Source organism: Saimiri boliviensis, chromosome 6, assembly GCF_048565385.1.
Source record: "Saimiri boliviensis isolate mSaiBol1 chromosome 6, mSaiBol1.pri, whole genome shotgun sequence".
Taxonomy (NCBI): Eukaryota; Metazoa; Chordata; class Mammalia; order Primates; family Cebidae; genus Saimiri; species Saimiri boliviensis.
Window position 1 is genome coordinate 121,887,338 of NC_133454.1, and position 13,858 is coordinate 121,901,195.

The window sequence follows — 13,858 nt, forward strand, 5'->3', positions numbered from 1 at the left end:
GGAGTCTGGGCATGGGGTGAGCTCAGAGCAGGCTCCCCAGCCACTGCCCCAGCTGGAAGTTTCAGCCACCAAGGACCAGGGCTCCCCCAGAGCCAGGCACAGCCAACACAGGATCTGGGGTACAGGGTTTGGTAGGAGCTGTTCCGATTCACTGCCATCATCATGGTGCTAATAACCACGTGACTTGTCTTCCCCCTGAACAGTTTGTTTTTGCACAGTGACCAGGTAGGTAACTGACCACATGTGGCCAGACACAGCAGGTCCCAGCTCTTTCCACATGCTAAGTCAGGCTTGGGGGTTGGAACTCACAATGTATAGAGTTTAAGGATTTGAAGAGCAGGTGTTAGAGTTGAAGAAGCTCTGAGTTCTGGCTGGGCATGGTGGCTCACCCCTGTAATCCCAGCACTTGGGGAGGGTGAGGCAGGGGGATCACCTGAGGTCAGGAGTTCAAGGCCAGCCTGGCCAACATGGTGAAACCCTGTCTCTATTAATAATACAAAAATTAGCCAGGTGTGGTGGTGCACGCCTATAATCCCAGCTATTCGGGAGGCTGAGGCAGGAGAATCACCTGAACTCAGGAGGCAGAGGTTGCATTGAGCCAAGATCATGCCATCGCACTCCAGCCTGGGCAGCAAGAGCAAAATTCCCATCTCCAGGAAAAAAAAAAAAAAAAGCTCTGAGTTCCCACTAAGTTCCAAGCCTTGACTAACATACTTTTTGCCTATCTATCTCAAGTAGAGGGTCAGAGAAGCAGGGGCTTTGCAGGCTCCTGGGGCAGGGGAGAGAAACACCCACCGCCACCAGGCAGAGCGCTCTCAAGGGCCAAATGGAAGAGCCTGTCTGAGACACGTGGTGGTGGTAGTCAAGGCACCATCCAGATTCAGAGCATATCTCCAGCCTCGCACCTGAAAGGCTGGTGCCTGCTGGCACCCTGGGCTCCCTCTGTACCTGTGCTCTCATCTGTTCCATGCAAGTCAGACCATGGCCAGGTCCCCTCCTGAGCCTGGGACTCCTCCATGTGGCTTCCTCCTCCTGACACATCCCTCACTTCACCCCAGTCACCAGCACCAACCATCTACCACAGGCCAGCTCAAGTGCCAGCCCTCCACAAGTCCTCTCTCCTCTGCCCTGCTACCTTTCTTGGGGCAGCCGCGTTTTTTTGTTTGTTTGTTTGTTTGTTTTTGTTTGTTTTGTTTTGTTTTCTTTTCTTTTTAGGCAGAGTTTTGCTCTTGTAGCCCAGGCTGGGGTGCAACGGCACAATCTCAGCTCACTGCAACCTCTGCCTCCCAGGTTCAAGCGAGTCTCCTGCCTCAGCCTTCCAAGTAGCTGGGATTACAGGCATGTGCCACCACACCTGGCTAATTTTTGTATTTTTAGTAGAGATGGGGTTTCACCATGTTGGTCAGGCTGGTCTCAAACTCCCGACCTCAGGTGATCCGCCCGCTCCAGCCTCCCAAAGTGCTGGGATTACAGGTGTGAGCCACCGCGCTTGGCCTGGGGCAGCCCCATTTCAACTCCCAGAGCACCGCTTCCTTCTCTGACTTCCTCCATCTCCCCACAGAGCATTCCCATCAGTTGTGCCCATCCCTGTCTCTCCTGCTAGCTGTTACGTTCCTCAAAGACCAGCTCTCCTGTCCCCAGGACCTTGCACCATGAAGGTGGAATGTACAGAGCAAGAGTCTGTGACTATGGGTGATGTGACTCCTGCCTAAAACCTCTGCTGCTGTCACTGCTGCCCCGGCCAGACCAGCCACTGCCCACAGAGAGATCTACTGGTGATGGCATTGGATGGGCTTTGGGTGCCCCCAGTGGTCCAGCTCACCTTCCTTGCCTACTTCAGCTCCATCAGCCACACCTTTCAACAGTCCCCAAGAGGGGAAGAATGCAGGCACCTGAAGTCCTCAAGATGGGCTGGCCTCAGGAACCCAGGCGCTGGGACACAGAGGGAAACCCAAAAGGAAGAAGTCACTTCAGAGATGCTTTATGCAAATACAGGCAAATGCATACGTGGATTCTTTTTCTATTTTTTTAAGACAGAGTCTCAGCTCTCTCACCCAAGGCTGGAGCGCAGTGGCGCAATCTCGGCTCACTGCAACCTCTGCCTCCCAGGTTCAAGCAATTCTCCTGCCTCAGCCTCCCAAGTAGCTGGGACTGCAGGCACGTGCCGCCACATCCAGCTAGTTTTTTACAGTTTTAGTACAGACAGGGTTTCATCCTGTTAGCCAGGATGGTCTCGATCTCCTGACCTCGTGATCCGCCCATGTCGGCCTACCAAAGTGATGGGATTACAGGCGTGAGCCACCGTGCCTGGCCACATACATGGATTCTTTTTGTTCCTTTTTACCCTCTTCCATGCCTGTGTCTCCCCTTTTCTGTTGGCCTTGGAGATCATTTCACTATCAGATCAGAAGATCTTATTTCTCTGTGTTTTCAGCCACACAGCGTTTCATTGTAAGAACACACTGTAATGTACTTGACGAGCCTTTGTTGGTTGTTAGTTTAGAACGTGTGCTCTTACCCGTGTTAAGGCATCTCTGAGTGGGATGGTTCAGGCGTCACCACAGCCTTGAACTGTCACATGGCACAAAGGCCTCATGCATGGATTCATTCCAAGGATTCCTGTTTAGCAAGCGTTGCGTTCCTTGGCTTACAGCGGCCTCGGCCCTAAAGGAGGTCAGTTAAGTAAAGGAGTCATACAAGAAAATAAAGAATAGCAAAGTTAAAATATTGTATGATGGGCTTTCTAAGCAGAGGGTGGCAGAGAGGCACATGGGGAGAGTCTCACTCATCAGAACCGCCTCTCGGGAAAGGCTTCACTCCCTGTTTTCACCCCCAACCCTATTTTCTCCAAGTCTTCTCTATGTCAGGAAATAACACCCCATTCCCCCAGTTGGCCCGAGTCAGGGTCATTTCATCAGGAAAGGAATATCAGACCATGTCATTCCCTGTTGAAACCCATCAAGAGCTTCCCACTCTGAGCATAAAGCCCTTAGAAGAAGCCTTGCGTGCTCTGCCCCTAAACAGTCCCCAATGCAGGCACAGCAACCCTTGGGCACAACGGCGACCTTCTTTTTCTTGTTGTTTTTTTCTGAGATGGAGTTTCGCTCTTGCTGCCCAGGCTGGAGTGCAATGGCACAATGTCGGCTCACTGCAACCTCTACCTCCCAGGTTCAAGCGATTCTCCTGCCTCAGCCTCCTGAGTAGCTAGGATTACAGGCACGTGCCACCACACCCAGCTAATTTTTGTATTTTTAGTAGAAACAGGGTTTCACCATGTTGGCCAGGCTGGTCTTAAACTCCTGAGCTTAGGTGATCCGCCCACCTTAGCCTCCCAAAGTGCTGGGGTTACAGGTGTGAGCCACCACGCCCAGCAGGGGTCCTTCTTATCTTAGGGCCTCAGTGGTGGGTGTCCCCTCTACCCAGAACCCTCTTTGCCTGAGGGTCTCAGCATCAAGCCACCTGCTGAGAAAAGCACCCAATTCCCCCATCTAAATAGTTCTCAATCATCTTTTTTCTCTCCAACTCCCTGTTTAGTTCCTTGCCAGCATGGATCGCAATGTGTAATTATTTCATTTGTTTAATTGTCTACTTGTCTGTCTCCCCTACTGAAGTAAAGCCCCACCGTGGCAGGGATTTCAGTCTGGTTCATTCATTGCAGTCCCTCTGTCATGAGTTGATGCTATCAAGAAAGCAGACGCCGAGCTGGATTTGGGGGTGCCAGATGGCTATTAGGGAGCAATACCTGTGAAGGAAAGCGGGCGAAGTAGGACTGGGCAGAGGGAGAAGCTGACCTGTGGCGCAGGCCCGGTAAGGTCTCCACCAGCCAGGCGGAGCTCCGGAGTGTTCCCACTGGGGTCGCCTCCGTGGTGCGGAGACGCCCAGGCCTCTACATCCCCTTCTTGTTTGGTCACCATAGGTGAGCAACCCCGGGAAGGGTGTAACCTTGAGCAAGGCAGGTCTCTGCAACGAGGGCAGAGCCTGGTGTTACCAGCTCTCTGCCAACCACACGCCTCAAACCTGGGCACTGAGTTCTTCTTTTATTAATTAATTAATTAATTTTTTTTGAGACAGAGTTTCACTCTTGTTGCCCAGGCTGGAGTGCAATGGCACAATCTTGGCTCACTGCAACCTCTGTCTCCCAGGTTCAAGCGATTCTCATGCCTCAGCCTCCTGAGTAGCTGGGATTATAGGTGTGTGCTACCACGCCCTGCTAATTTTTGTATTTTCAGTAGAGATGGGGTTTCTCCATGTTGGTTAAGCTAGTCTCAAACTCCTGACCTCAGGTGATCCGCCCACCTCAGCCTCCCAAAGTGCTGGATTTACAGGCATGAGCCACTGTGCCTGGGCTTTTATTATTGATTTATTTATTTTGAGTTCTTGAAGTGGCACACAATGCCACTCCGTGTCTATCTACCCCAATTCCCAACTCCTGGCACCACATCTGGCACATCATAGGTGGTCAGCATTTATTGGATAAATAAGTGAATTAACATTTGATTGAGTCTGGAAGTACGAATAGAATTTGGAGAAGTGGGGCTGAGCGCGGTGGCTCATGCCTGTAATCCCAGCACTTTGGGAAGCCGAGGAGGGTAGACAGACTGAGGTCAGGAGTTCGAGACCAGCCTGGCCAGTGTGGTGAAACCCTGTCTCTACTAAAAAAAATACAAAAATCAGGTGGGCATGGTGGCAGTTGCCTGCAATCCCAGCTACTCGGGAAGCTGGGGCAAGAGAATTGCTTGAACCCCAGAGGTGGAGGTGGGGGTTGCAGTGAGCCGAGATCATACCATTGCACTCCAGCCTGGGCAACAGAGTGAGACTCCGTCTCGGAAAAAAAAAAAAAAAAAGACAGAATTTGGAGAAGAGGACAAGGTAAGAAATGTGTGTTCAGGCATGAGGCTTAGCTTGAGCACAGGTAGAAAGGCATGAAGAAGCATGGAACATTCCCGAATCCACAAATAGCAAGAGACGACGAAGTCGCTGTGTAGGGGAGTGGAGAAATGCTTAGACGGGGTGGGCACAGGCCAGTGGGCAAGGGCCTTGTAAATTGCACTTGAATTTTATTCTACGAGCAAAAGGAAGAGCTTCAGGGTTTCAAGAAAGAGAAGGACATGAGCAGTGGGTTTTAGGAAGCTCATTCTGATGGCCTCTCAGAGGATGGCTGAGGACAGCCAGCTGGGAGGCAGGGAGGTCGAGTCGGGGGACTTTGACCAGGCCAGGCTGGGTGCTATAAGGCCTGGGCTTTGGAGAAGAAGCAGGAAATGGCAATGAGGGCAAGAAAGGCGAGAAGGCCAAAGCCTGGGAACCACCACCACTTAAGAACAGTAAAGAATAAACATCTAAAGAGACCAAGAAGGAATGGGCAGAGCAGGAAAACAGGAAAGAACTGAGCCGTGGGAGCGCAAGAGAGAGAATGGTTCGAGAAGGAAGCAGTCACAAGTGTCAAGGCCGTTGAGAGGTCAGTGAGATAAGGACGGAAGGTACCCCCAGTAGGGCCATCGGGAGCGTGGGACTTGAGGGCACTTCTGGGTGGGAACAGACCCAGCCTGGGGCAGGGCTCGGGTTTCTGATGGGAGTTCTGGAAGGGTCCATGGTGGCCAACATGCTTGAGTCCAGGATGCCCTCAAGTCTGACCACAGCGATGCTTCGAACCAAGTCACCTTCCTGGCTTAAGGGGCAGCCGCCCTCTTCAGAGGGAAGCCTGGGGAAAAGCCCAATGGAGTGTCAGGGTCCTGAGTCCTAGTCCTGGCCCTGCCACTTGTGAGGGATCTTGGGCCTTGGTTTCTCAGGGGTGATGGGTCCAGGTGGGCTCCACAATTGCTTCTCTTGATCTGGACTGCCCCAGTGCCCAGGTTCAGACAGTGACACAGGCAGCGGGGTTTCCATGTCCTCTCACTTGGGTTCCCTTCACTGGCTCCAGGCAGGACTCGGCCCTTCACCGCCAAGTGGCCCATTGTGTGAGCTCAGTTTCAATGGGGACAGAAACTGGGTTGAGAAAAGAGAATGTTTACCTATTCCACCGAGTCAATGCCCAAGTAAACAGCACGGCATCATACGTGGAGCCCTTGCCCTGCCCTTCCCCATCTGGGCGCTGCTGCCTAGAGCATATAAAAGGCACCTTGCTGGGCTCGTCTCATACTAGCCCACCAGACCCAGAGACGGAACCAGAGACAGGCCAAAGCATCGCCCGCCTCCACCATGAAGCTCGCCGTCACCCTCACCCTGGTCATGCTGGCTCTCTGCTGCAGCTCTGGTAAGTGTCCAGAGTCCCTTCCCTCCCTCTTGGACTCAGGAACCCTCCGGACCACCCAGTTCTGCTCAGAAGAAGGGGCGAGCTGCCCATGCCTGCTCTGGAGCTACTGGGTGGACCTCGGCATGCCAAGTCTCAGAAAACTGGGTCTGGTGAGCAAGTTAGTCTTGGGAACTTGGCGAGAGTCCTAGGCTGTAAGGAAGCCTAAAAAGGGTCCCATCTTCTGTATCCAACAACCTCAGAATCCCAGGGAATGGAATCACCTGGAGGGAGGAGTGGAGAAGACCCCGTAGGGATAGTGCATCCAGCACAGGAAGGATGAGGCCCTCAAGCCCAGACTTGAACAGATCCCAAGATGCTGAGATCTTGGTGCAGCCTCCAAGTCTGGGGTCTCCTCTCCATGCTGGCAGCTGAAGTCGCTGGAAGGGGAGCTGTAGGGACTCATGACCCCGAAAGAAACCCAACCCAAGACAAAGTCTCTCATTCTGGGCACAGAGGAATATTCCAGAAAGAGATCTTCCCTTTGGGGAACTGCCAACCCAGAGTGGAGTTTTCTAAACATTTTTGTCCTCTGCAAAGGGAATTAGGAGTCTCCGAGTTGTTGCTGCTGTCATTAAAAGGAAAAGAATGTAGGGGGAACAGGGGCAGGAGAGAGGGAGAGAGGAAGAGAAAGGAAGGAAGAATCACACCTCTCTCCGAGATCCCCGTCTTTGGGGAACTAGAACTCTGTTTTTCACTCTGCATCAGTCTCTTTCATTCTCATCTGAAAAGGCTGTTGCTGTTTTTTAATAAACAAATTCCAATTAATTCACTTGGAAAGTTTCACAACACCCATGGAAATAAGTTTTATGACCCTGGGGGGTTAGAAAACCCAAACCAAGAAGCAGTAGGAACAACTATGTTGCAGAGAGGTGTATTTGTTTCCCAGAGAAAATGACATCATTTTGGACTGAAATGTGTATTAATTAGAAGATCTCAGTGCTGTCTGCATACAGAGGTGGGCGACTGAGCAAGATAGGACTGAAACATGTTAAGGGGTAGGTCAGAGATGCGTTTCTCTATTTGTGCGTGCACACGTGCAACATTCAACACTCACTTCACACAATGTGCCAATCACTGTTTGTCACCCTTTCACTTATTATCTCTTTTCATTCTTACAACCTTATGAAGTAGGGATGTTGGGCCGGGCACAGTGGCTCACTCCTGTAATCCTAGCACTTTGGGAGGCCAAGGTGGGTAGATCACTTGAGATCAGGAGTTATAGACCAGCCTGGCCAACATGGTGAAACCCTGTCTCTACTGAAAATACAAAAATTAGCTGGGCATGGTGGCGGGCACCTGTAGTCCCAGCTACTTGAGAGGCTGAGGCAGGAGAATCACTTGAACCTGGAAACAGAGGTTGCAGTGAGGCCAGATGGCATTACTACACTCCAGCCTGAGCAACAGAGCGAGACTGTATCTCAAAAATAATAATAATAAAGTAAAAAAAAAATCTTTTGGCCGGGCGCGGTGGCTCAAGCCTGTAATCCCAGCACTTTGGGAGGCCGAGGCGGGTGGATCACGAGGTTGAGAGATCAAGACCATCCTGGTCAACATGGTGAAACCCCGTCTCTACTAAAAATACAAAAAATTAGCTGGGCATGGTGGCACGTGCCTGTAATCCCAGCTACTCAGGAGGCTGAGGCAGGAGAATTGCCTGAACCCAGGAGGCGGAGGTTGCGGTGAGCCGAGATCGCGCCATTGCACTCCAGCCTGGGTAACAAGAGCGAAACTCTGCTTAAAAAAAAAAAAAAAAAAAAAAAAAAATTTTTGAGATGGAATCTCACTCTGTCATCCAGACTGGAATGCAGTGATATGATCTTGGCTCACTGCAGCCTCCACTTCCTGGGTTCAAGAGATTCTCCTGCGTCAGCCTCCTAAGGAACTGCAATTACAGGCACAAGCCATCATGCCTAGCTAATTTTTGTATTTTTAGTGGAAATGGGGTTTCACCATGTTGGTCAGGCTGGTCTCAAACTCCTGACCTCAAGATCCACCCACCTGGGCCTCCCACAGTGCTGGGATTACAGGTGTGAGCCATACCATGTGGCCAATAAAATATTTTTTCAAAATAAAATGAAGTAGGGATATTGTTCCCATTTTACAGATAAGAAAACTGCGGTACAGAAAGAGTGACTTGCCTGGTGGCATTGTAAGGTACAAAGCAAGGACCTAAACTCTGGAGAGGGTCTGACTTAGAGTGGCCATTTCTAGTTAGACCTCAGAGTTAGAGGAGGGAAGTCAAATTTGTACACAAGGCAGAAAATTCAAGGGCAAGGGATTTGAGACTCACTGGGAAGATGGAGGCAAGCAGGGGTAAAAAATCGTGAGTTTCAGCCGGGTATGGTGGCTCACACCTGTAATCCCAGCACTTTGGGAGGCCGAGGTGGGTGGATCATCTGAGGTCGGGAGTTCAAGACCAGCCTGACCAACATGGTGAAACCCCATCTCTACTAAAAATACAAAGTTAGCCGGGCGTGGTGACACAAGCCTATAATCCCAGCTACCCGGGAGGCTGAGGCAGGAGAATCGCTTGAACCCAGGAGGTGGAGGTTACGGTGAGCTGAGATCATGCCACTGCACTCCAGCCTGTGCAACAAGAGTGAAACTCCATCTCAAAAAAAAAAAAAAAGTCCGGGCTCGGTGGCTCAAGTCTGTAATCCCAGCACTTTGGGAGGCCGAGGCAGGTGGATCACGAGGTCAAGAGATCGAGACCATCCCGGTCAACATGGTGAAACCCCGTCTCTACTAAAAATACAAAAAAAAAAAAAAAAACATTAGCTGGGCATGGTGGCCCATGCCTGTAATCCCAGCTACTCAGGAGGCTGAGGCAGGAGAATTGCCTGAGTGTCCAGGAGGCGGAGGTTGCGGTGAGCCGAGATCGTGCCATTGCACTCCAGCCTGGGTAACAAGAGTGAAACTCCGTCTAAAAAAAAAAAAAAAAAAAAAAAAAAAAGAAATGGTGAGTTTCCTCCCTGTCCCTGGTTGCAAGGAGCTGAGAAGGGAACACAGCCTGGCAGCTCTGTGTTGAAGGGAATGCAGTGGGACAGGTGGCTGCTCTGCCCATGAGTGTCCTGAGCATGCCACAGGGCCCAGTGCCCACATGCACACACCTCTCCCCGGCACACACCGGCCAGGTCTGGGGCCCCATGTTTGGCTGATACAATCGCGTCTTCCTGCCAGAACCTGAATTTGTCACATGCCCCCAGTGACACATGGCTCAGGGCACCCCTAACCACTGGTGAGAGGCAAGTTTCCGGTGGAAACAAAACCCTCTGTGGCTTCTTCCCAGCCTCCACACTGCATTAAAAATTCAGGCCAGTGGCTTCTATGATCAATACTCTGCCTTGATCTGTAACAGAAAGGAACATGGCATCTTGCTCACCTCAAAGCAAGAAGTCCAGGGAAGACTGGGCAATCCACAAAAAGCTGGCTGTAACCCAGAAAGTATTCACGCAGCGCCAAATAGAGCACCAGCAGATTTTATAGTCTGATCCATGGATGAAAAGGCTGCTATCTCCAGCTGATGGGCCTGGCTGTTTGCACCTGGGCAGACCCAGCCAGAGAGCTGGCCGGCTTGGAAAGGGGCCTGGAGACATGAGCCTTCTCTTCTCCATGTTGCAGCTTCTGCAGAGATCTGCCCCAGTTTTCTGGAGGTCATCAAAACCCTCTTCATGGGCACACCCTCCAGTTATGAGGCTGCCATGGAACCTTTCAGCCCTGATCAAGAAATGAGTGAGGCAGGGGCTCAGCTGAAGACGATGGTGGACATCCTCCCCCAGAAGACCAGAGACAGCATCATGAAGCTCCTGGTAACCAGCACCCTTCACTTCCCACTGTTTTGAAGTGGCTTCCCCAAATGGAGCTGCAGAGTTGCCCCAGTGTTCAGATCCATTTTTAATCCAGAGAGGAGAGTCACAGTGCCACTGTCCCCAGACAAGCAGCACGGTGATCTTTCTAGGCATCTTCTCTTGCTTTTTTCCCTTTTTTTTTGAGACGGAGTCTCGCTTTGTTGCCCAGGCTGGAATGCAATGGCACGATCTCGGCTCACTGCAACCTCCACCTCCCGAGTTCAAGCCATTCTCCTGCCTCAACCTCCCAAATAGCTGGGATTACAGGCACCACCCCCCCATCATGCCCAGCTAATTTTTGTAATTTTGTAGAGACAGGGTTTCCCTAGGTTGGCCAGGCTGGTTTCAAACTCCTGATCTCAGGTGATTTGCCCTCCTCAGCCTCCCAAAGTGTAGGGATTACAGGCATGAGCCACCACTTCCAGCCACCTCTTACTATTTTTTTTTTTTTTTTTTTTTTTTTTGAGATGGAGTTTTGCTCTTGTTGCCCAAGCCAGAGAGCAATGGCACCATCTCAGCTCACTGCAACCTCCACCTCCTGGGTTCAAGTGACTCTCCTGCCTCAGCCTCCCAGGTAGCTGGGATTATAGGTGCACACCACCACACCCAGCTAATTTTTTTTTTTTTTTTTTTTTTTAGTAGACGGGTTTCACCATGTTAGCCAGGCTGGTCTCAAACTCCTGACCTCGTGATCTGTCTGCCTCGACCTCCCAAAGTGCTGGGATTACAGGTGTGAGCCACCGGGCCCTACCCCCTCGTGTTATTTTTCAAGAGGCTTTTAAGAAACAATCCAAGCCCTTACTACCTTAGCTCCTCCTAGAGCTGACTGCCCCTCTAGTTTGATGCTAACGTTTCTGTGGCTCGTCATCTCTGCTTAACTATGCAATTCATTCACAATTGCGTTAGATTTTTCTGTTTCTTTCTTTGTTTATTTCTTTTAGGAAAAAATAGTCAAAAGCTCACTGTGTAATTAGGCTTCAGAAGTCGAAGTTCCCCGACGTCTACCACCCCTGCCGCTGCCAGAGCTTCTCTGGCCCCGTGCCCACCAGCCTTGCTCTCTTCAGTAAACCACAAGCATCTCACTTTGTGCCCCTGCGTCTTTTGTCTCCCTGTTATGGTGGGGGTCTGCCCCTGTCTGGGTAAGTTGAGCCAGGACAAAAGGAAAGCAGTGGAGCTCTGTCCTTGGATACCAACAGAAATCTCCGTGCTCTTCCAAAGCTCCTTTCCTCTACGTTTCTGCCTCCATCAGAGCTCAAATCCCTCCCCTTATATCAGATCATCTGCTCGACATCGCAGACTCCACCTGTCCCACAGAACCAGTGACCCCGCCCCAGCCTGTTGCTATCTCAGTGAGTTCTGGCTCCATCCTCCTCACTGGGCTGCACCAGCCTGAGAAGCATCTCCGCTCCTTCCTTCTCCAGCCAATTCAGGCTACCTCTACGGCCTCTGGAATCCTTCACTGCAAGTCCACAGTCAACAGCCCCAGCCCTGCCTGTCCAGCTGCCAGGGCCTCCCCACTGCTCCCAGCCAGACTCCACAATCCCTTCTCCAGCAACCCAAAGGAATTCTTAACAACTGCAAAGTTCCACCCCATCCTTCAAAGCTTTGCAGGGTTCTTATTGTAAAATCCTAAATCCCAATGACAGTGGCCCCACACCAGTCTTTCCTGTCCCCTTTCTTCCCATGGCTCCCTCATTCTGCTCAGTCCCCACACACTCCCACCTTCCCTGCCCACAGTTTTTAAAAAGAGCCCAGCGCCTTCCAAACTTACAGGCTGGGAGCAGTGTCTCATGCCTGTAATCTCAGCACTTTGGGAGGCCGAGGCAGGTGGATCACCTGAGGTCAGGAGTTTGAGACCAGCTTTACCAACATGGAGAAAACCCATCTCTAATAAAAATACAAAATTAGCCAGGTATGGTGGCACATGCCTGTAGTCCCAGCTACTTGGGGGGCTGAGGCAGGAGAATGGCTTGAACCCAGGAGGCAGAGGTTGCAGTGAGCCAAGATCATGCCCTTGCACTCCAGCCTGGGCAACAAGAGCAAAACTCTGCCTTGAAAAAGAAAAGACCTTCGTACCAGCCACACAGCACTGGCTGCTCCAAAAGTGTGGCTGATTGGTTTTAAAAATTGCTCTAGACCAAAATGTGCAAAGAATAGAAATCCTAAAGATGCATCCATGTGATATAAAGATCCCCAAATCACCCCCCCACACCACCACACTCAATTTCATGGCAGCCACCTTGCTGGTCCACATCATCCACAGCACCTAAACAAAGGAGGAGAATTGGCTGGGCTTGATGACCCACACCTGTAATCCCAGCACTTTGGGAAACTAGGTGAGAGGATGGCTTGAGCCTAGGGTTTCGAGACCAGCCTGGCAACATAGTGAGACACTCCGTCTCTACAAAAATAAAAATAAATCAGCCGAGTCTGGTAGCATGCCTGTAGACCTGGTTACTCTGGAGGCTAAGGTAGGAGGATCTCTTGAGCCCAGGAGTTCCAGGCTGCAATGGGCTGTGATGGTGCCATTGCACTCCAACCTGGGTGACAAGAGTGAGACCCTGTCTCAAAAGGAAAGAAAGAAAAAGGTGGAGGACTGCAGAGAGCCACAAGAATCGGAGGAGCGTCGGCCCAGAGGGCACGGAAGGAGGCGGCTGGGGAGAGGCGGAGCTCTCCAGTCTGGACCCTTCCAAGGGGCACCGCGGTATGGCGGGCCTGGCGCGCCGCGGCCACTAGAGGACAGCATCGGCCGCAGGGTCCCGGAGCCGACGCAATGCCGGGGCTGTGCGGCACCCAGAGGCCCGGCTCCGGGGATCTCGTGTCTTCCATATAACTTTTAAAACCTTGGCCTGGCGCGGTGTAATCCTGTAATCCCAGCACTTTGGGAGGCCGAGGCGAGCGGATCACCTGAGGTTAGGAGTTCCAGACCAGCCTGGTCAACATAGTGAAACCCCATCTCTACCAAAAACATGAAATTAGCCGGGCGTGGTGGCACGCGCCTCTAGTCCCAGCTACTGGGGAGGCTGAGGCAGGAGAATCACTTGGACCCGGGAGTTGCAGTGAGCTGAGATCGGGACCCTGCAGTCCAGCCTGGGCGGCAGAATAAGACTCCGTCTCAAAAATAATTAAGTAAATCTCATTTGTTGAGGGTTTTTAAAATCCTAATTCTGAGGGAAAACAGGGGCAATCACACAAACCATGCCGCCACCCGGTTGAACCCCGCTAGGGAGTGATGCATCATTTCTTCGGGAATTAGCAATAATTCCATCCCCAGATAATTCCAAGGACTGGGCCCACCGAATCTAGAATCTGAGATGGCCCCAAAGGTGGAGAAGACAGCGGCGAGCTGGCCAGGGCGGCCTTTGACCTCTGCCTGCCCTGTTTTTAAAGTTCCCAGGCAGAAACCACAACCCAATAACCCTTATTGATCGCTTCGGTGAAGGCAGGTGCTTTCACAATCTCTCATCTGCTCCTCACACAACCCGGATTCCAGAGCCTGAGCCCCAAACCCTGCCCTGCAGGCGGTGGTGGGATCCCCAATTCCAGAACCCCTAGAACCAAAAATCCAAATCATGGTGCTGAGAAAGTCCACCTGACCCCAGATGCGCACAAAAACTGGAAAGCCGCCTGCCCTTCATTGTCAGCCACGAAGGAGGAGCTCTGATTGTAAAAATTCCAGAGCAGGTTGTGGGGGTGGGGGGACGATGACAAGCAACTCCAA

General features: G+C 51.6%; 1 protein-coding gene across 1 annotated transcript; it reads left to right on the forward strand.

Annotated features, from left to right (window-relative positions):
* Positions 1–6,113: 6,113 nt before the first annotated feature.
* On the forward strand, positions 6,114–11,219 carry SCGB1A1 (secretoglobin family 1A member 1). The gene is made up of 3 exons (XM_003920227.3): positions 6,114–6,250; positions 9,911–10,098; positions 11,079–11,219. The coding sequence occupies exons 1-3, from the start codon at positions 6,196–6,198 to the stop codon at positions 11,109–11,111; spliced, it is 276 nt and encodes a 91-aa protein (XP_003920276.1). The 5' UTR covers positions 6,114–6,195; the 3' UTR covers positions 11,112–11,219.
* The last annotated feature ends 2,639 nt before the right edge of the window (positions 11,220–13,858 follow it).

Excerpts from the sequence above, each read along its gene's own strand:
- SCGB1A1 (XM_003920227.3), top strand. The coding sequence starts at position 6,196 with ATGAAGCTCGCCGTCACCCTCACCCTGGTCATGCTGGCTCTCTGCTGC. Across the intron at positions 6,251-9,910 it reads GGCTCTCTGCTGCAGCTCTG|CTTCTGCAGAGATCTGCCCC; the intron begins GTAAGTGTCCAG and ends TCCATGTTGCAG. Across the intron at positions 10,099-11,078 it reads ACAGCATCATGAAGCTCCTG|GAAAAAATAGTCAAAAGCTC; the intron begins GTAACCAGCACC and ends TATTTCTTTTAG.